At 27.0% G+C, this 22,229-nt stretch overlaps 4 protein-coding genes across 4 annotated transcripts; all 4 read right to left on the bottom strand.

Moving 5' to 3' along the window:
- Positions 1-456: 456 nt before the first annotated feature.
- On the bottom strand, positions 457-2,731 carry OCT59_019983 (uncharacterized protein; the record flags this gene model as incomplete). The annotated part of the gene is made up of 7 exons (XM_066143885.1): positions 457-1,038; positions 1,285-1,621; positions 1,697-2,061; positions 2,147-2,268; positions 2,348-2,362; positions 2,450-2,528; positions 2,609-2,731. 7 exons carry the CDS (start codon positions 2,729-2,731, stop codon positions 457-459), a joined length of 1,623 nt encoding a protein of 540 aa, XP_066005591.1.
- Positions 2,732-8,255: 5,524 nt separating this feature from the next.
- Positions 8,256-10,902, bottom strand: OCT59_019984 (uncharacterized protein; the record flags this gene model as incomplete). The annotated part of the gene is made up of 4 exons (XM_025322560.2): positions 8,256-8,983; positions 9,055-9,367; positions 9,483-10,031; positions 10,414-10,902. 4 exons carry the CDS (start codon positions 10,900-10,902, stop codon positions 8,256-8,258), a joined length of 2,079 nt encoding a protein of 692 aa, XP_025165981.2.
- An 856-nt stretch (positions 10,903-11,758) lies between these two features.
- OCT59_019985 (uncharacterized protein) lies at positions 11,759-13,235 on the bottom strand (the record flags this gene model as incomplete). Its single annotated transcript, XM_066143886.1, has 5 exons — positions 11,759-11,991; positions 12,169-12,303; positions 12,457-12,887; positions 12,982-13,000; positions 13,178-13,235. The coding sequence occupies 5 exons, from the start codon at positions 13,233-13,235 to the stop codon at positions 11,759-11,761; spliced, it is 876 nt and encodes a 291-aa protein (XP_066005592.1).
- Positions 13,236-14,824: 1,589 nt separating this feature from the next.
- OCT59_019986 (uncharacterized protein) lies at positions 14,825-16,294 on the bottom strand (the record flags this gene model as incomplete). Its single annotated transcript, XM_066143888.1, has 3 exons — positions 14,825-14,952; positions 15,220-15,959; positions 16,041-16,294. The coding sequence occupies 3 exons, from the start codon at positions 16,292-16,294 to the stop codon at positions 14,825-14,827; spliced, it is 1,122 nt and encodes a 373-aa protein (XP_066005593.1).
- Positions 16,295-22,229: the final 5,935 nt, after the last annotated feature.

Below are 22,229 nucleotides of genomic sequence, written 5' to 3' on the forward strand. Positions count from 1 at the left end.
ACCATCCCATCACCATTTCATGAATATTAAATTGACTAAGAGACTGCACAATTCATTTCATTCAATTCATAAATGTTATTGGAATTTAAATATCCGATTTTCAGCTTTATTTTTTACGAGATCAATACTGTTTAGATGTTCAATCAATAGAATTTGGCTTACTGATCATTATTTTGATAAAAGTTTGTCATCAGCCATTATAATTAATCTGGTAAGGAATTTATTTTCATGATTTGTTTAATTTATGAAAAGAGGTTTTCAATATTATGCAACGTTAAATTTTAGTGCGTGAGACTGATTACACAATTATACTAATCATGAGAAATGAATTGTACATTGATAAGGTAAACTTTATCATGATTTGAAGTAAATTTATAAAGTAGTAAAGTAAAAAGGATTTCGAAGCTAGGTCTGCTCATAATTTTTAAAAATAAGTATTAAATTAGTATTCAGAATTCATGAATAAATTTTCATCAATTGAAACACTTCATATTCTTCAACATAAAATCTATCTTCAGTTTCTCTAATCGATCTTTCATAAGAATTTTTACAAACTTTACAATAATAATTAAATGTACTAATATCTAATCCCCATATAATAAGGTCTCCGTTACCAAATGATGGACCATAAAAAGATATATTATCTATAGCATATTGATTATCAACTATACGACTTAAAATATAATCATCATTTCTTTCTTTATTATTAAAAGAAAATATAAAACTATCTTTAGTATTGCCATATTTATTAATGGATTTCCATCCAATCGGATTATATCCTCCAAGAATTTCGTTACTATCTTTCACTTTAGCAATTGTCACAGTGCGAGAATGAAGATCACAAATTTCATGAAATTTATCGGGATAAAATCCATCACGAGATCCACGAAATAATAATTTGAACTCATATGGAGTAGTTAACTCATCTAATTTATCGACCCATTTCGAGATACTTTCAACATGTTGAGATGTAATTATAGTAGAATCAATATTTCTTGAATCAATATTTCTAGGTATACGAGGTTTTGATTCACCTTTCTTGTTATCAGGATTCAAAAGACTCAATAATAAATCATCAAGTAATTTTTCCGGTAAAACTTTTTTAAATGGATATACTTTTTCCGCAAACTCTTTAGAAGTTAAATTGTAAAATCTAATCAACGGGATGCATAGTTTTAAGGTACTTCCCAAAGTCTGGAAATCTTCTTCTTCTGTAATTTTTGTAAGGTCAGATGGTAGTTCCGGATTTTGAGCAATTCCCCATTTAAGTACATGTTCCCAAACCTGAATTTCGCTCATTTGAAGATAATCATCCCGAATAACTGAAATCAAGAGTTTTTCTGGAATAGAAGTAAAATTTGGCGATCCGAATATCTTATTTGGTTCATTGGATATTAAATCATTACAAAATTTTTGAAGATCCAAGAAAGATTCATTTTCAGAGCTTGTTCGATATATTAAATCAAAATTTTCTTCCATCCAATCCGCTTTATTTTCAATCAAAAAGGATTGTATATAAGCGATTAATTCCTGAAGATTTAGTTCATTAGCGGCAACTAATAGCTTAATTATATCTTTAGTATCACATTCTTTTAGAGAAAGTCTTCCACCATAAATGTATCTAAAATAAAGATAAAATATTTTGAAATTAATAAATTGATAAAAATAATTATTATTATTATTGTTATTTTTTTACCTTAAAATTATTTCAAAAATTTCAGGTAAAATATTAGGTAGTTCAATACGTGCCAAAGTTCCATCATTATTCTTTTTATTAGTTGATAACATTCTTCTCAAGAAAGAAGAACGGTAATATAAAATAACTGTATGAGCATGAAATGTTCTTACATGAGGGTCGCTACCAACTTCAATATTAACATCATAATATTCGTCGTCGTTCAAAATTTCAAGGAAATTCTGCGATAATTTTGGTAAAAATTTACAATTATCAATAATACTTGTTATTGTATTTTCAATAACTGTTGAACAATCATTCCATTTTTGCAAAATAAATTGTTGATTCTTGCTACCATGCTTTTCATATAGGATGATTTTTTCTCCCTATAAAACACGATTTAAAAAAAGAAATTAAAAATTAGTACTATTAATCTTTTATCTAATAAATTAATTTCAATAGCCTTTTTACCGAAACATCAAGAACAAATTTTCGATCATGTTTCAAACTGATAGTATTGTCTTCATGGTTATAATCCCATTCTTGAGCGGCACAAGATTCAGCATATCTTACATATTGAATAATTTGTGTGCCTTTACAAATGTTGAAAATAGGTTAATTTGTAGAATTAGAGAAATCAAACAATGATATTTACTAGAAATAATTATTCACCGTTTACATATTTCGCTTGTTTAGTTAAAGTGAAAAAAAAAAATTGGATTTTAGGGTTAAGAAGATTTTAATTTCAAATAATTAAATAATATTTATACTTACCTCCAGCAACATCGAGCATGAAACCAGACCTTTTGTTGGCAATAAATCCGCCATTAAAATACCAGAGTTGCGCATCAACCTAAACATAGAGGAGAGAAAACTCGATTAATAAATAACAATCAAAGAATTTTTACAAGAATATTAGATTTAACACTTTACGATAGGATCATGTTCGGATTTCTTAGTAACTTGGATGATTCTAGCAGGCTGAAAAATAGAGGCACCTTCAACCTCAAGAACTTTCCCGGAATGTTGAGCTATAATCCAATAAAAATTAGTCATTTTTCAAAAAGAAATTTAATAGAAAAATTGTGATGCGAAATATTTTCGACCAAAATGTAAAGAGAATATCGTAAAATTTGGATATCCGAGGTTATTTATTTGTACATATTTTATTCGGCAATCGGAAAAATCATTTAACCAAATTACACGAATGTTACGTTGATCACATGTCAATCCATAGTTATATTACACAAGAATCTCAAGAATTTGAGCGTAGAAAAAAAAGCATAATAATTTTAGAACTATTTGAATTTTTTTGCTAATGATAATTTTGTGTAAACAATAATAATAATATAATAATAATAAATTTGAACAAGTATAGGATTTCATGAAAATCTACTTATTAACAAATGAACAACATGTACCAATGGATATCCTACCAACGATCAAAGACGGTATATTTTATTTGAAGAATGTTACCAACTGTGAGCATGTTGGTTAGCCTATGTACTACCTGGTTCCTATGAGTCCTATCACAGAATAATAAGATTTTTTTTAAAAAAGTCTGTACGCAAAAACAGATGCCCAGTGCAGGAATTTAACCCGCGTTTCCACGTTTACATTGGTAGCGTAAATAGGTGTGGCGTTCTAACCAACTGAACTAACCGGGCGATTTATTTACTGTGTATTCTATTAAATAGTTATTTTATGGATTTTATGGGATGAAGATTTGATGACCAATTAAATTAGTACTTTTTTTTTTCTCTCTTTTTAAACAATAAGTACTTCTTTTTTATAGTTTTTCCCATTACTGGAAGAATAATTATTTCTTTTTAATAATCATATATATCCAAACTGGATGAATGAAAATGGTATTTGAATATTTTTATTATTTCCACTAATAAATATTATGAAAATTTATAAAAAGTTATTCTATTTTATATTTGCAAAATAGATTTTTTCCTTTTTACAAGGTATATTACAAACGTTTATGTTTTGATTAAATTTAAAATTTCATAGACTATGCGCCTTTGATACTTGTGATAGAATTTAAAAAGAATTATTAGTGGGTTTATTAACAAAAATATGTTTATAAAGAAGTGTATATAGGTTGCTTTATTGCACCTTAATCAAATTACCATTACATATTTATCACTCACTATACTTTATGTCATTATTGCTAATTTATGAAAAAAAAGTTCAGAATATATCATCAAATTGGAGAGGAAATTCCAGAAAATTTCCGAATTGATACAACGATACAACAGCTCACGTTTTAAATGATAAAAAAATAATATCCCTTGATTTTGATTTTTCTTTTATTGGGTCATAAATATTATTCTTTGAGTTTAGAAATGATGGCTTGTTTGTATATTGCAACAATAAAATTTTATTACAATGAAACAAGTAGCAGTAGTTTTATGAAAGAATGAAAGAAAAGCTAGAACAGTTAATTGATGGTTTTATATTATAATGTAATACCTTGACACCTGACGCGTGTCACCTAAACATCAAATTAACTTTATTACTAAATGAATCATCAAAAAATATATAATTCCGAAATATGACATTAAGTTATTCAAGTCTTATTACAGAATAAATAGTAAAATGAGCAGGAAAGTTTATCCAATATATGATATATAAATTTCCTTATAATGTTGCTAGAATATATTCCTGGCCTTATGTAATTATAAACGTAGTGTTGTGAGTTTATTTTACATTTATGAATAATAGGGAAATAAGCATTTTGCATAGGAAATTGAGTTTGCGTAGCTAAAGAACTATTCATTATAAATCTTTCATCAATCTTAATTATTACTCCAGTTATTTCAGTAGCAATAGAAAATATCATGCATGATGGAATAAAAGAATGCAAATTTGTATATAAATGGGAAATGTCAAAATAGGATCTCTATATGACTTACAAAATAATTATGTTAGTACTTGAAAGAATAGATCAAAACAAAAAAATAATTAGTGGTAAATTATTAAATAGATATACAGGTACATTAATAATAAATGAGTTTTTATGATATTTTAGCACAAAATTTAGTATGCTAATTTCGTTTAAAAATTACATATTGAATAAACAAGTATGTGAGATAAATATAAAAGAAAAAATAAGTAAAATAATCCCCTGTCGCACTAAGTGTCACTCATGATCACCTTCATACTAATTTTTAAAAATTGCGAGTGATTAGTTGAGTTTATAAATGACCGGGAATCTTCGTTTAGTTATTTCCCGGTCTTATATAGATAGCCGGGAAATTACTAATTTTAGTTTAAAATAGTTAAAATAGTTAATATTTAATGAGTGACACGCTCCAGGGGATTACCCATTTATTTCCAACTCCCCATGAAATAAATAATACGAAACTACCGGCGATCTACAATTAGTGCAATATATCGGATTCAATAAAGTCAAAAATAAATCAAAAACTCTACCGAATTATTTTCTCTTCATAATTTCTATAATGATACTAGAAATAATAATTAATTGTTTTCATAAGAATTTTTAAATTTTATCTCTTTATTTTTTAGATGAATAAGATGATAATCAGTTTATATCTTGGGTATGATTTCCTCTTTATTTTCATTTTTTGACTTTGTTCTTTATTCTAAAGTCTTAATTTATTTGGCAAACCCTATAAAAAATTTTAACTGTTATTTCTTTAAAAACTTCATAAAAAATAAGCCTTTCATGGATTCATTCACGGAAAATGAAAATAATTCGATAGATTCCGTGATATAAGTTTATTAATTCCGAGTCTTTTACGGAAAAAGGATGGAATATAAAAAACGGACCGACTTTTTTTACAGAGAAACACAACGAAAAGGTACGTTGGAAACAGAATTTTTTATTAAGAACCTTTATTCATATACAGAAAATGGTTCCTTGTACCTATGAATAAAGAGTATAGAATTTAAAGTAGCTGTTGTTGTGAGCTGTTAAATATCCAGGGTAATTTATTCGTATTTTTTTTTTTGTTTCTATGAAGTCCCTTTGTGTTATCATTCACATACATTAACTTAATATTATTCTTAATCGCAGAATTGTACAAGAAGAACGTTATTAGGGTACCTTTGTATGATTTACATGGTACCTTTTGATAAAAGATGGAAGTAAAAATAAGATAAGAGGCCTGTTCCTTACTGTTAATGTTAACACACGGGTCACCTTGGGGCACCAAATCATCATAATTTAATGGTGTTAAATTATAATGAGAATTGACCGTTAAACCTTCTTTTACATGGCAAGACTATGATAAGGAACCTCATATCTTACGTTTAATAAATATTTAGTCAAACTCGAAAACTTTTATAGAGTTATTAATTTTTTTATTTAAAGAAGTCATAATGATTATAAACAGGGCGGGGTATGACTTGTGAGAACAAAAAAAATTTTTTTCCAACGTACACTTAATGCGTTATAATAATGATGTTTCATGATTCACTATGAATCATAAGTAATTCTAAATTATATTTTAGCATCCAATAGCATTGTTTAGTTGTACTAATTTCCTTTCTTTTTTGGTATATCTCTCTCAAGAAATCTTTCCAATTCTTAATGCTTTTGATCCCAATGTAGATTTTAATACTTTAAACAATTTGCAATTTCAATTCTTTCAATTCCTCGCCCTATTTCTAGAATAAAATTTATGAAAAATGGATATCAACAGATATTGTCCAAGTTACGCAATTAGTCTTGATATGTCAATTTATTTAAGCCTTGATCTGTAATAATTACGTAATTATAAAAATCTATAGAATCACGGTATTTATATAGGTTTTTTTTTAAGAATATTTCCCTTAAATCTTTCTCATTTTTTTTCTAAATTGTTAAACAAAATTACAAATACGACATGGTTAATAATGAAACTATTCCTTTGAATGTAAAAGCAGTAGTAAGTGGTTATTTTGGCTTAAAAATAATATAATCAGTATATAAATATATTTTACTTACTTACTTTAGTGGCTCTTAATAGCTATAATCTTCTTTAGTATATTCTGTTCCTATTTCATGGACATCAAACTTTGGTTTCATCACAATTCGGTAAATTTTATGAAATATATTTTTTAAATAATTCGGATTAAAAATACTAAACAATTCTGATTAAAATTTATATAATTCAGATTGGTGATTCTATTCTTATCCTTGTTCTTATGAATCTACACTTCTTAATTTTTGTCTTACTATTCGTAATAATTAATCGGCAAGTTGATAATAGAATTTGTCCTGAATGCCACTAAAAGATGTCTCATAATCTATTCATATAATGGAATATTAAGTAAGTAAATTCTTTATGCAGCGAAAAACCGAAGTCTACGCACTATTTCAAGATTATGATATACACACACACATTTTAATTGTTCATTGAAATTATCAAATCTAGTATCAATGTTTTTAGTTTACTATGAAGTTTTGGGTGTACCTTTGGCAATATGTGATTATTAATAAACGTAAAGTGTATATTTAAATTAGTGATAGTATTTGCATTTTTTTCTAATATGAAAAATGATCGCTCACATGAATTTCTCTGTCCCTTCACGTGACGACGTGACGTCATCCAATGGCCGCAAATTTTAGTTATATCGGTATATCCCAGTGTTCGGAAATGACCTGGTCATTTGACCTTTTAAATGATTTATGAAATCATTTGTCATTATTCATAATCATTTGTCATTTGGTCATCTCAATCATTTGATTTTGATTGGCTAATATTTATCACATAAATAATCATGTGACTATAATTAAAAAATAATGAATGTAGTGTAGGCAAAAATTATAATGCTGACCAAAATTACATTCAAATGACCAAGGTCATTTGTCATTTAAGCATTGAAATGACATATCATTTGTCATTTGTCATTTGAATCATTTGGTCATTTCAAGTCATTTGCCGAACACTGGTATATCCTAGTTTTTATAAAGCATATATTTCTTTATTAAGTCAATAATAATAAATACAGTATATTTATCTGATATTCATGTTCACCTTTGCAAAACAAAATTATTACAACAAACTTTAAACTTCGATATGTAGAAATGATTGATGGCTGATAGGATTTATTGAAACACATTATAGTCTATGACGTCTATCTATGTGTTCCTTTTTTTTATGTTCCCCTTATTTTTTTTTTAAATTGGTGGATTAAGATGGGGCATACAATCATTATTTTTTGTATTGTTTAAAAACTACAGTAATACTCCTTATTTATGATTTATTAGGCTAGATTGATTTTTGAGGAACTATAATGGAAGAGTTTATTCATTAATGAATTCTTGTTAATAAATTGTTTGAGAAAACATTTAATTCATATATGATGCAAAATTAGATGTATGAATTTGGCTTTGATATCTTAAAAAATTTTGTAATAAATGAATATTTAAAATCACATTTCACACAAAAAACCACTCATTTGATTACATTGTATATATTAGATTTGAATTTTAGTAGGTTATTTTAATGAAATTTTTTCAATAATTTATATAAGTCAGGTATATAAATTTATATTACATAATGCAGTGATTTTTTTTTTAAAATAAAATAACATAATCATTTAACAAATAAGAAAAAAATTTTTATATGTCATGTTCCTTACAAAATGTAATAGCATATTCATAACCTTTATAAGCAGCTAATTTCATATAATATTTAGCTTTTTCTATATCTTTCGTACAACCAATACCATTGTAATACATATTTCCAGCGTTATACATTGCTACTACAATATCATCATCAGCAGCTTTTTCAAAATATTTAAGAGCTTCTGGAAAATTTTGATCAACACCTTTGCCATGATACAAACAATCTCCAAATCTTACTTTTGCTTCAGGGAATTCATTTGCTTCATTATCAGCAACTTCTTTAAATAATTCAGCAATTTTATCTTTATTTGGAGGGCTCTCAGCATATCCTTTTGAAATGTAATATGCTTTATAATATTTTGCTATGATTTGACTACGGTTTGCTGTACCTCCTGTATTACCAAGGTTTGCATAAGCTTCAAAACATTTATATGCCGTTTTTACCTTTCCAGCTAGTTCACCATATTTATCGCACAACTTATGTTGTTTTACTGCATCAGTGAGTGTCATATATTTAAATGATTCAAGATCTGGAAGGGCGTATGAATCAATATTGTCTGCTCGTTTTGGATGAGACTTTTGCATAGAGTTGTTTCTGCTGTTTTCGCTTAGGTTTGGGCCACTAGAACTTGATGCAACTTGTGAATATTTCTTGAAACAATTATTAAGAACTTCAAACATTTTCGTGATTTTTGGCCTAAAATCTGGGTCATGATGAACGGCTAAAAAAAAATATGTAACTAATTAAGTATAATGAATAAAATTGTAATTTAAATTATTTTATTTTACATACCTTCAATTTCTAATTGTTTGAATTCCTCTGGCATTTGACTATTTTCAGAAAATGGTTCTCTATACATTTTATTACGTACCATATCAATTATATCCACATAACAATAATTATCCTGATGTGGAGTTCTTTCTTCAGCAATTTCCCAAAGTAAGATTCCAAAACTAAAAACCTCACATCGATTATTATATTCGACATCTGGAGGCCTCACCATCAACTCAGGAGCACAATAACGTTGTCTGTCTAACATGTGGCTTTGGTTTATTGCAGCTGGGTAATTGCTATTAAAATTTTTAAAATTTGCAAGTTTCGCTGTCTCATTAAATGTAATTAATATATTTACAGCCCTAATATCTCGATGAAAAATCAAAAAAAAAGAAAAAAAAAATTAAAAATTTCGTTAATTAAATAAAAGCTGATTATATAATTACCTCTACAGTTCTTAAAAAATTTAATCCACGAGCAATATCAAGGGATATACGTAATTTTGATTTAAGGTCGAAATCATTTTTATTTTGATAAAATTCACGCAAATTTCCACATTCAGCCCATTCAGTCACCAAATACTGTTTATTTCCCTCACAAGTAAGTCCATAAAATCTTATGATGTTTTGCCAATCATGAAGTTCTTTAAGAATTGTAACTCGATTTTGTACAAGCATTTTGTCCTCTCTCTCAGAGATAGTTTTAAAAGCGAATTCGGCACCTTTATTTGTTGTTTTATACCATTTAGTTACACGTTCATATCTACGCGATTTCTCATTATAATCCCGTTCATAATCAGAAAATTTTAGTGGATGTACCTGAAAAATATTATCAATTTTTGCTTGATTTAAAAATGGATTTTGAGAAGTTTCTTTCATAAATTTTTCCATTGCATTATTCATTGCATTAACTTTTACAACTGTTGAAAAAAACTTTTTACTTAAGTCTGCGAAGCAGTCGTTATCATTAATTCCAGCCACCATTTCTTGTAGGTACTATAATTTATTAATATAATATAAATTAATTTTATGTTCAATTATTGCCGTTTTCAGAAATGTTGACATTAGAATGTCGATCATTTCTATAAATCGAACACACCGAACACACACCGAACACAGCAATTAAAATTAAAAAAAAACAAATTTTCCTTTAAAAAAAGCAAAATTAAAACTTTAGTAATATATTTTTAGGTAGTGTGCATAAAAAAATGTATAAAAATTATATTATTTGCATATATGTATTCACTTGTATTTGCTTGTATTTGCCAATGTTCGGTGTGTTCGGTGTGTTCGGTATAAAATGGTCAAAATTTCAGATTGTCAACATTTCTGAAAACGGCAATAAAAGTATAATAAAACTCAATTTTTTTAATCTTACTTTAAATAAATCATCTTGATCGGATTTTAATTGTTCAAGTTCATCAGCAATTTCAACGTTAATAGAAAAAGACAATAAATTAATATAAACATCAAATTCTCCACATAATTCTTTAAAAACTTTCTCAATACTTTTTTCTTTAAGGTATTTTATCAAAGTTTTCATTTGAGAAATTTCTGATATAAAATTTTTAATTCGTTTTGTAATAGTAGATAATTCTTGTAAACGTATATAATTTATTTTATTAAAAAAATCTTCTCTATCTTTTCTTTTTTCTCTAAGTTCTCGTATGGCTAATTCTGCTACATGAACTCGATTTTTTAATATTTCACAAGTTCGTTTATTATGTTCAGCAGCTTCTACTAATTCGATGGTTTCGTTAAAAAAATTTCCAATTTCATTAATTAAAGGAAGAAATTTTGCAAATGGAACAATCATTAAAGCACTATCTCCCAAATTTTCAGTGAAATCATCTATTTTTTGATCCATTCCTAATAATTTAATTAATAATTTAATCGAAATTTTTTTTTCTTTAAGATGCTACAAAGATCATCGTTTTATTTAATCATGTATGTGCTGCTGTACTACATAGTATAATAACACTATATTATACTATAATAGCACTATATTACATTATAATAGCACTATATTATATTAGGATAACGGAGATATATCATCATGCTGCACACAGATAATTACTAAAAAAATGAAGTAGTACATAAACGATATGTAACTTATTAATTAAATAGAAATTTTTGATTTATTAAATTATTCATATTATAAACAATATAGCGAGATAATCTTACTACTATGTTTTTGTATTAAATGTAAAATTTTTAATAGTTACTTAAAAAAAATTGTTTAGCATGTAAATCTTATCGAATTTTTAAATTTTTTTTATTTATTTTATTTTATTTATATTTTTTTTTGAACAGAACTATGAATTTAATTTAATAAAAGTGCTTTGTTTAGAAAAGAGAAAAAAAAAATAATAAAATCAAAAATAACATTTTTATCAAATGAATATACATATATATCTCTATTTTCATCAAAAAAAAAAAAAATTGAAAAAAAAGGTAGATTTCTGGACATCTCGTCTGATATATGAAATTGATGTTCGACATGACGTCAAAGACATCAGCTGACATGATGTCCAAAAATCACTATATTTCTGACTTAATAAGAACTATGGTTAGACCAAATAAAAATAATTTCCAAAAACTCAAAAAAAAACTCAAATTTCTTAATTTGGTCTATCATGAATCGATATCACTATGGCGTAAAAAAATTTTGATTTTACCTTGATATACCAATACAAACTACTTTCTTAATCTTTTTGAGATAATTATTTGTAAATAACTTGAAATACTTCGTAATCATCTACTTCAAAATATCCATCACTTTGTCTAATTGCTTTCTCATAACTATTTATAACACATTGACCCTTATATTCGTCATAGAACAATACAAAATCTGAATCATCCAATCCAAAACATGGCCCAAAACCAATATAATTGTAAATTGCATGTTTTGTATCAATAACTTTACTAAAAATAGAATTTTCTAGATTATTTTTATCTAAAGAAAATATAAAACTTTCTTTAGTACTAATAAATTTACCACCCACGCAATTCCAATTACATGGATTAAATCCTCCAAGAATCTCATTGGAATTTTTAACACGAGCAATAGTAACAGTAGGTCCCCTATTATCACAATGATTATGAAATGTATCTGTATCAAATCCATCCCTACTTCCACGTACGAGTAAATTAAAATCATAAGAGATTTCCAGTCTTTGTTTTTTCATAACCTTGATCCAATTACAAATAAATGAAGCATCCCTTAAGTTAATTATTTGAGAATCTACTATTTGCGGACCCGCCAGATCTGTAAGAATATAATTAATGTAATAATTTTCAATAATCTTAATATAAAGCTTATCATCAAAAATGCTTTTAAACGGTTTGATTTTTTGAAAAAAATCCATACTACTTATTTTTTGAAAATTAATATGGGAGATAAATGGTTGAATTAAGATACCAAATGTTGTTACATTATTGTTGGTCCAATTCCTGATATCAGATGGTAATTCATTATTAGAATTTGCAATAGCCCATTGAATAAGCTTATCCCAGACTTCAATTTGTCTTAAAGAATCATTATTTTCGGTCAAAAATTCAAGAAGGTATTCTTGTTCAATTGTAACGAAATCATCTGCTCTTAAAACTAGTGAAGGATCCTTCTGATAAGCTTCTTTACATAATTGTGCTAGTTTTTTAAATTGTTCAAATTTATTTACGGTTTGTAAGATAAGAACAAAGTTAGACTTCAATGACTCTTTGTCGTTAAGAAGATAATTTTCGATATAGGGACATAATTCATTAAGACATAATTCATCAGCTGCAATTAAAAGTGCAATGTTCGTCTTAACATCATTATTTGCGAGTTCAAGTTTACCACTATATATATAGCTTCAGTTTAAATTAAGTTAAATTTAATTAATATAAGATAAGTGTCAATATGTTCGATAATACAATAACATAAACCTTTTTTCTTTATACTCACTTTATAAGAATTTCGAATACTTTAACAGAAATGTTAGGTTTTTGAAACTTAATAATATCATTTTCAATTTTTACCCAATTATTTGAAAAAGCACTACGAAAATAAGGCGAACAAACTCTTAATACAAGAGAATGTAAACGAAAAATTTTTGTGTTTGTATTTTCTCCAACTAATATTTCTACATCGAAAAATTCACCAGTTTTAAGGATTTTGGTATATCCGTCAAGTAATAAATTTGATAAAACTATGGACATATTTATTTTTTAAAAAGAAGAAAATTTTTTTTTTTCCAATTTTCTATGATCAACCTGAATTTAAGCCGATGCGGAGTGTAGCACATGACAATTTACTATTTTTATGGTAACACAGGTGACATATTATGCAGGTGAAAAATAGAGATCAGATCACTCAAACTAACAAAGTCGTTGAGATAAATATAAACAACGCGAACGAGACAGTCACGTGAACAGTGACGGTTAGACATCACACCTTTCGGTTGTGGTAAGATAACAAATTTTGTTTTACATGTAACACATTTTTTGTAACATTGATGGCTATTTATAATTATTATTAGACTTTAATGGTTCCCGTTTACCTAGCATAATAAATTTAGTAGCGTTTTATTAGTTATTATGAGATGTCAAATAAATGGGTACGGTACGTTTCGTCTAAATCCATTTTGCTGGATGACTTTTCTCCAAGGCCATTTCATCAAAAGAGTGTTTCGCCGAAGGGTCATTTCGCCGAATAGAAATTTCGCTGGATAGACATTTGCCGGATCCTTTTCTCCGAATCATCCATTTCACCGAAATCTACCTCATCGAATAGGACATTCTGCCGAAAATGTTAGTGTTGACATTTTATCATTAAGAATTCAATCTAATACCCCGATTGTTTATTAATAATATTAAATTATTAAATTGTAATCTAAATAAACATTATTATTAAATATTACAAAAATTTTCGTAAATATCATATGAATATTTTGGAACAATATGATTTAAAATTTCGGCGAAATGATTTTGACAAGAAATCCTTCGGCGAAATATTCATTCGGTAAAATAGACTTCGGCAAAATTGAAATTATGGATTAATTCCAAAAAAATTGGTCGGAAAATTTTTTAGTAAATATGAACTAGCGTTAAATTATTGAGTTGAGTTGGCGAAAAAAATTATGTACTCTTAAATATTTGAAATACTTTCATTTTGTTATAAATTTTTAACAATTACTTGACCAATATAAAAAGGCCTTTAAAGATAATTTATTATAAAGTAATCTTGTACGCAGTGTGTATATTAATCCAAATTTTTTTCAGAATTATAATATTCAGAAAATTATCAGCAAAATGATTAGTAAGATTTTACATGTATTTTAGTTCTAAACAAAGCATTATACAATTAAGTAAGTATTTATTTAAGAAGAAGTAACCTTTGTCCTACAAAAAAATAGATCCATATTTTATATTCAGCAAACACAGAATATTCAATCTCGGCTTGCTTAGACTTTGCTGAATATGCAGTTTTTTATTTATATAATCATGTTATGTTACTCGCTATGAAAGGTAAGATAAAAGACGGTTTTTAGAAATCAAGCGTTCTTTGATATACCAAGTAAACGGAAATTGCTAAAATCCGTCACTTAATATGCAATCATGACGTAAAACGGGTAAATCACGTTAAAAATAAATAAAATTGTATTTCAAAAGAGTATTGCCAAAGGTAGCTTAATTAAAAAAGGAAATTATAGTAACGTAAGTGATTGAATGGAATTGCATGTGTTACCACAAACTTATCTAGTAAATTGTCCTACATTTACGTAAATTAATACTTTTTTGAAAAACAATTATCTATAAACAACTTGAAATACTTCATATTCTTTTACTTCAAAATATTTATCACTTTGTCTAATTGCTTTTTCATAACAAAGTTTAGAACATTGACCTCGTTTTCCTTCAAAAAGTAATTCAAAATCTGAATTTCCAGATCCAAAAAATGGACCATAATTATTACCATTAAAAATTGCATGTCGTGTATCAATAACTTTACTAAAGATAGAATTTTCTAGATTATTTTTATCTAGAGAAAAAATAAAACTTTCTTTAGTACTACTAAATATACCAAAACTAGTCACGGAATTCCAATTATGTGGATTAAATCCTCCAAGAATCTCATTAGTATCTTTAACACGAACAATAGTAACTGTAGGTCCCCTATTATCGCAACGTTTATGAAATGTACTTGTGTCAAATCCATCTCTACTTCCACGTACAAGTAAATTAAATTCATAAGTAACTTCTGGTTTTTGTTCCTTCATAATTTTTATCCAATTAGAGATAAATGAAGCATCCCTTAAGTTAATTATTTGAGAATCTATATAATTTGGACTTGCCAAACCTGTAAGAATACTATCAAAGCAATAATTTTCAATAATTTTAATATAAAGCTTATCATCAAAAATGATTTTAAATGGCTTAATTTTTTGAAAAAAATCCATACAGCTTATTTTTTGAAAATTAATATGTGAAATAAATGGTTGAATCAAAATACCAAATGTTGTTACATTATTGTTGGTCCATTTTGTGACATCAGATGGTAATTCATTATTAGATTTTGCAATAGCCCATTGAATAAGCTTATCCCAGACTTCAATTTGTCTTAAAAAATCATTATTTTTGGTCAAAAATTCAAGAAGGTATTCTTGTTCAATAGTAACGAAATCATCCGCTCTTAGAACTAAGGAAGGATCCTTCTGACAAGCTTCTCTACAAAATACTGATAAATTTTTAAATTGTTCAAATTTATTTACAGTTTGTAAGATATGAACAAAGTTTGACTTCAATGACTCTTTATCATTAAGAAGATATTTTTCAATATGGGGGCACAATTCATTAAGGCATAATTCATCAGCTGCAATTAAAAGCGCAATGATTGTCTTAATATCACTATTTGCAAGTTCGAGTTTACCGCTATATATATAACTTTTGTTTAAATTAATTAATATAACATAAGATAAATGTTAATAACATAATAACATAAACTTCTTTTTACTTTATACTCACTTGATAAGAATTTCGAATACTTTAACAGAAATATTTGGTTTTTGAAACTTAATAATATTATTTTCAACTTTTACCCAATTATTTGAAAAGGCACTACGAAAATAAGGCGAACAAATTTTTAATACAAGAGAATGCAAACGAAATGTTTTTGTGTTTGCATTTTCTCCAACTAATATTTCTACATCGGAAAATTCACCAGTTTTAAGGATTTTGGTATATTCTTCAAGTAATAAATTTGGTAAAACTATAGACATATTTATTATAAAATAAATAAATACTGTATTGAAGTAAAAGTAAAATTAAAAATAAGAATTTTTTTTTTCTTTTTTAAATGATCAACCTGTAATACTTGAATTCGGCCGATACGCCCGAACATTGTTTCATTATTTTTACACTTGTGACACTTGTGACACATTTTTTTTTATTTATTTTGTAACATGTGATTTTACTCTAGAGGTTGGAACCGACCAAAAAAACCTTAATCGATTAATAATCGATTAACCAAGGGCCTAATCGATTAATAATCGATTAATATTAAAATATTAAAAAATTTTTTTTTTTTGACCGCAGATTGCACCAAATTGTTTTTGATCATACATTTAGTTATAGGAAAGTCTTATTTATTATTATTATCATTAAAAAATTAATACAAATTCTTTCAAGTTCGGAGAACACGTGACCAAAAATTCACAGCTCTGGGCCGCATTAGATAATTTGACCAGAATTATGGGTTGATAATTTTAATCGATTAACCGATTTTTGAGATACCTTAATCGATTAACCGTCTTAGTCGATTAATTAATCGATTAACCTTAATCGATTCCAAACTCTATTTTACTCTGCTTTAAGCAGTACAATGAAATCATGAATACTCATTTTAGCGCAAAATGTTAGATTCATTTGACTAAAGTGGTAAAAGTATGTTCTGAAGTTAGCAAATAGAATAAAAAAATCTGGGAGTTAATATCATTACAAAAATAATAAATATCATATCTAACCTTACAAAAAATTAAGATATAGAATTAAAGTGTATTTGGAAAAAGAAGCTTTCTAATATTTTCCATTCATAACCTTCTAGTGGTAATAAGTTTTTTAAAAGATTTTGCTAAAGCTCAATATCATAATTTTTCTTTTATTAATTAGATAACAAAAATTATATTGACTATTTTATGATGGGTTGTATTAATTTGTATATAGCTTAAGTCTTAAGAGATCAGTTTTGAATCTTTATTGGAGAAATTTTATCAACAGTAATATATACTGTATAAATTTCATAAGAAACTTTTATTTAATATAAGAAAATTATAAAATAATTACTATTTACACAGACATAAATATAATTCCTTAATATTTTATTTTTAACAATAAAGTACTTTATGAAGATTTTCTAAAGGAATTTCTTTGTTTAAATTTGTATTTAATTAATAAATATCTATTTATAGCAGAAAGTCTTTCCATTATAAATTAAAAGTAATGCATGGAATGTAGATTTAATTTTACATCCCTTATGTACTATGCTAAAGAAAATATACCTAAATAGATATTTGTTTATGATGGATGATATCCATTGGTTTATTGCAAGCTTTAAGCATGATGGTAATTTATATTTAAAGGAGAATCTTTTAGTTATAGCTCCGAATATTTTAAATAACTTGAAAAAATATTTTTAAAAATCAGAATTTATATATGAAGTATAATTGATTTATTATTTCAATAAATTATTTGTTGTATTTGTTTTATTTTTTTTATTTTTTATATAAGTTACATTGCATTATAAAATAATTAACAGTGATAAAATATTAAATTTTAAATGAATTACCGGTAATTCAAGATGCTTTGTCAGCAATTGTCGAATCAAAAGAAGCCCTATAAAAAAAAATGTCCAGTTTTTGTTCAGAAATCGTCCGCCTATATTTTCCGGACAAAAACAGGATCTATAAACATCCAGAATATTGCAATATTCCGGACATTCATAAATAAGGAATTCGTCCAGTTTTTGCCATATATTTGTCCGTCATTTGTCCAAATTTTGATTATTCATAAATAAGTAATTTGTTTATATGATTTACTTTATAGTTTTTTTAGCAGTATTATTTATTTATTCAAATTAAAAGCATAACAATAAAAATCATAGACTATTTATTATATTATAAAAAAAATAACTTTATTATAAATTAATCAATTAATACGATATGCCTCCACTAATATTATAATCTACTTTCATTAAAATTAAGATACAAGTAATTTTAACCTTGCTGAATAATTTTACTTAAGCATAAAAGAGTAGTTTCATTTGAATAAAGTGATGAACTTACATTCTAAAGTTGGAAAATAGAAAAGCAAAATTTAAAAATTAGTATTCAATTAAAAAATGCAACTTACTCTATGAATATTGTACCTACACTTATGAAAATCTAAATTACAAGTAATTTCGACCTCATTGAACAACTTTACTTAAGCACAAAAGGGTAATTTCATTTGGTGAAAGTGGTGAAATTACGCTCTGAAGTTTAAAACAGAAAAACGAAAATTTTGAAAACCAGTACTATTATAAAAAATCATGATTTTCTCTATAATTATCATACCTATGCATATGAAATAAGTATAATTTAACATTGCTGGACAACTTTGCTTCATAAAAGATAGCTTCATTTGGCCAAAGTGGTGAGATTATGTGTGAAATTACGCTTCAAAACTAGAAAATAAAAATACAAAAGTAAAAAGAAGAAATTAAGGTACTATATATTATATAAAATATTATAACTTTACAAGAACAAGTAATAAAAACTGAGTTAAAAGAGTTTATTATGTGTTAGTTTGTACTTTTGAAAAAAGGGGGAAAAGATTTTTTTTACAGCTATCACGTAAACAATAAACAAATAAACAAAAAATGTAATCACATGATATCAGTGACGATCATTTGAATTTTGATCTTAATAAAATTAATGTTTATGTAAAGCGAAAAAATCAACTGCACGTGGTACAGTAATTCTATAAAATTAATTTTTTTATTGTTCAACCATTAATTATTGAATATAGTAGAGGAAAAAGTTGTGAGATATTTTGCTGTAACTGTCAGTTATATACACTACATTCTCGTTAAATATGGTGGTGGATCAAAAAAATTCTGGATATTTTATAGACGAATTCCGGACGATCAAAAATATCAAATTCCGGATGATCAAAATTCCTTGGACATTTTCCAGACATATTCTATACATTCAAAAAATTCCGGACATTTTTTTTGGGCAAATTCCAGATGATCACAAATTCTGGACATTTTTCTAGACAAATTCCAGACAATCAAACATTCAGAAAATTGGTTTTCGTCCTAAATCCTGCAATATCTGGACAATTTCCGGACATTTTCTGGATGCACCCGGACATTTTTAGATACAATTTCCGGACATTTCTTTTTTATAGGGAAGAGTTTCACTTTGGATCTCTGTATATGGTGAATTCTTTGCATTTTTTGAAATTGTATATACTGGCGAAGGAATTATATAGAAATAAAGATAGTGATACATAATAATCAATTAAAGAAGAAAGAATCAACACCTAATATGGATGAAACCTTTGCTCATATTAGAACTTTGAACAAACTTAGTATTAATAACTCATCCAATAACAAAATAAATTAATGCTTATTTCCAACTTTATTGGAAAACTGGTCAACTATTAAAGTGGCTTTAATATACAACTTTGCAAAACATTATAAATTTTACTGATAATATTCATACATTTAATGTTATTCAGCAAGATATTAAACAACCTTTTTGTTAATTCAACTGAAACATGATTCTCTATCATGATAAACAAATTAGATTTGTCCAAAAATGCTATGGAGATTATTATAATCAGAAACATATGATCAATTCTTTTTTAGAAAAAAAAATGTACCATCATTATAAATTGAGTTTACTTCTGGATGCACTTACAGTCAATAATCATGTATGTCAGGTTTTTTTAATTGGCTTAGTATTAATTACTATTTAAAATTTTATTAATAACTAGGTACAGAAACTTTATCACACTAGTAGCAATTTTATTAAGCCGATCATCACGCGTTATTATGACGTAAGCAAATAATAATTTAATCATTCACTGCGCCACATAACTTCTGTAAAATGAAACAATCGTTTATGGTCACATTATTGCCAAACAACTGGAGTGTGGGTTAATGACATACTTAAACGTCTTCGTGAAACTCACTTTTTAACACCAAAAAAACAAACTGGCTGCCTACCACTTCTTAACTTAACGGCTCAACAAAAACTCAAGCCCTTTGTCAAAGAAAACTGTGAAAATCGTCGACTTTGTTCAAAAAAACTTGCGACGATTTGGACAGTCCAAACAAAGAAACCTATTTCTCGTGCAACCTTAAAAAAGTTGGACTCACAGCATGTGTTCCTCGTTGTAACCTGCAATGACAGAGGCACATTTTCAGGCCAGGCTCGGTTACGAACATGAAAATTGGACGGTAAGACAATGGAGGAGAGTTCTATTTTTATATAAAAGCACCTTCACTCAACAGGGTCGTCAGGGGAGGAGTTAAATCCTGATTGTATTTCAGTTACCATGAACAGTCCTAGAAAAATGTTTTGGGTGCTTTTCCTGGAATAGCCTTGACCAGTTGTCCCATTGAATAGTTCAGTTACTGGCCAAATACATGCTAAAGTTATTAATGATTATGTTGTACCTACCTTGCATAGACATTTTCCACGGGGTAATGGAATCTTTCAGGAGGATAATGCTGCACCACACCGTTCAAAGGTTGCCATGGCCGCACGTGAACATGCTGGGATTGTGATGCTTGATATTTGGGCTGAAATGAAGATGATGGTTCGTCATCTTTCACCACCACCATCTAGTATTAGTGTGCTTACAGAGTATCATGTTAAAGATGCATGGAACGACATTCCTCCTGAATATTATAGAAAATTAATCAATAGTATACCTCGGAGGATTGATGCAGTTATTTCCGCGAATGGAAATAGAATTGATTATTAAATTTTTTTAAAATTCAATAAAGGAAGGCGTAATAAACATGTTAAATTTTTATTTTCATCATATTTAGTATATAAATGTTTTTCAAATTTGAAAAGTGGCCGGATAATTTTGGGCACCATCTGTAAACCACAACTCGAGCCAAAAGACTTCGGGTTAACGGGTCAATCGGGTCCTGTAACCCGACCCGATACTGATTCACGAATTTGATGACCCGACTTAAATATTTCGGGTCAATCCGAGTTGACCCTACCCATTCGTTGGAATTTTTATAAAGGTACGGATTAGGTTTTATGGATTAACCAAATACCCAGAAACTAAAGAATTTATGATGTTTATAGAATTTGGAAAAACAAAATTAATTGTTTATATAATATATTCATAGACCTACGAGATTACATGAATTAGGATATTTTCATAAAGATTTTCATTGTGGAAATATCTTACAAATTAAATCTAGAAATTATAAAGTTAGTTCTAACATTTCAGACTTTGGATTATCAGGACCAGTAAATGAAGATGATAAAGTAGTACATGGGGAATGCCATAAATTTCTTAAATGAAGAACCATATACATCATGATCATCTCATTTTATATTTAGCTTTGACATTTTTTAAAGTAAAAAAAAAAAAGTTGCTTAGCATAATGAGTAGTGTAATGAGTAAAAACATAATTACACACCGGTATTACACAAATATTAAACTAAGAATATACTAACTGATTAATTGTGATAGTATTTTTCTGTACAAATATATCATACTTATCGTGCATACTGGTTCCATCCTATACTATTTCCTCAAAATGCCAAAGCTAAATAGAGACGTTCTTTATTGATATTAAAAGAATTAAAATTGATAGAATAATTACAATTTATTATAATTATATAAATGAAAATAATGTACACGATGAGTAAATAATATGATAATTTTAATGATTCTTGCTTATAATTTAGCGATAACATATTTACTAAGTTGGTAAAATGTTTCATGTATGCGACGTAAAGATTTTTCCATGCATTTTAACGAAATTCATGCGCAAGTTTTATTTCTAACATTTCTAACTCGAACAAAAATTGCGCTTGCATTGTAAAATTCAGAAAAAAATATTGGGAACATAAGTCCTGAATATGCCCGTTATGAAAGGTAATACACTTTTTATTAAGCGTCATTAGACAAGACTTT

This window comes from Rhizophagus irregularis, chromosome 29 (assembly GCF_026210795.1).
Source record: "Rhizophagus irregularis chromosome 29, complete sequence".
NCBI lineage: Eukaryota > Fungi > Glomeromycota > Glomeromycetes > Glomerales > Glomeraceae > Rhizophagus > Rhizophagus irregularis.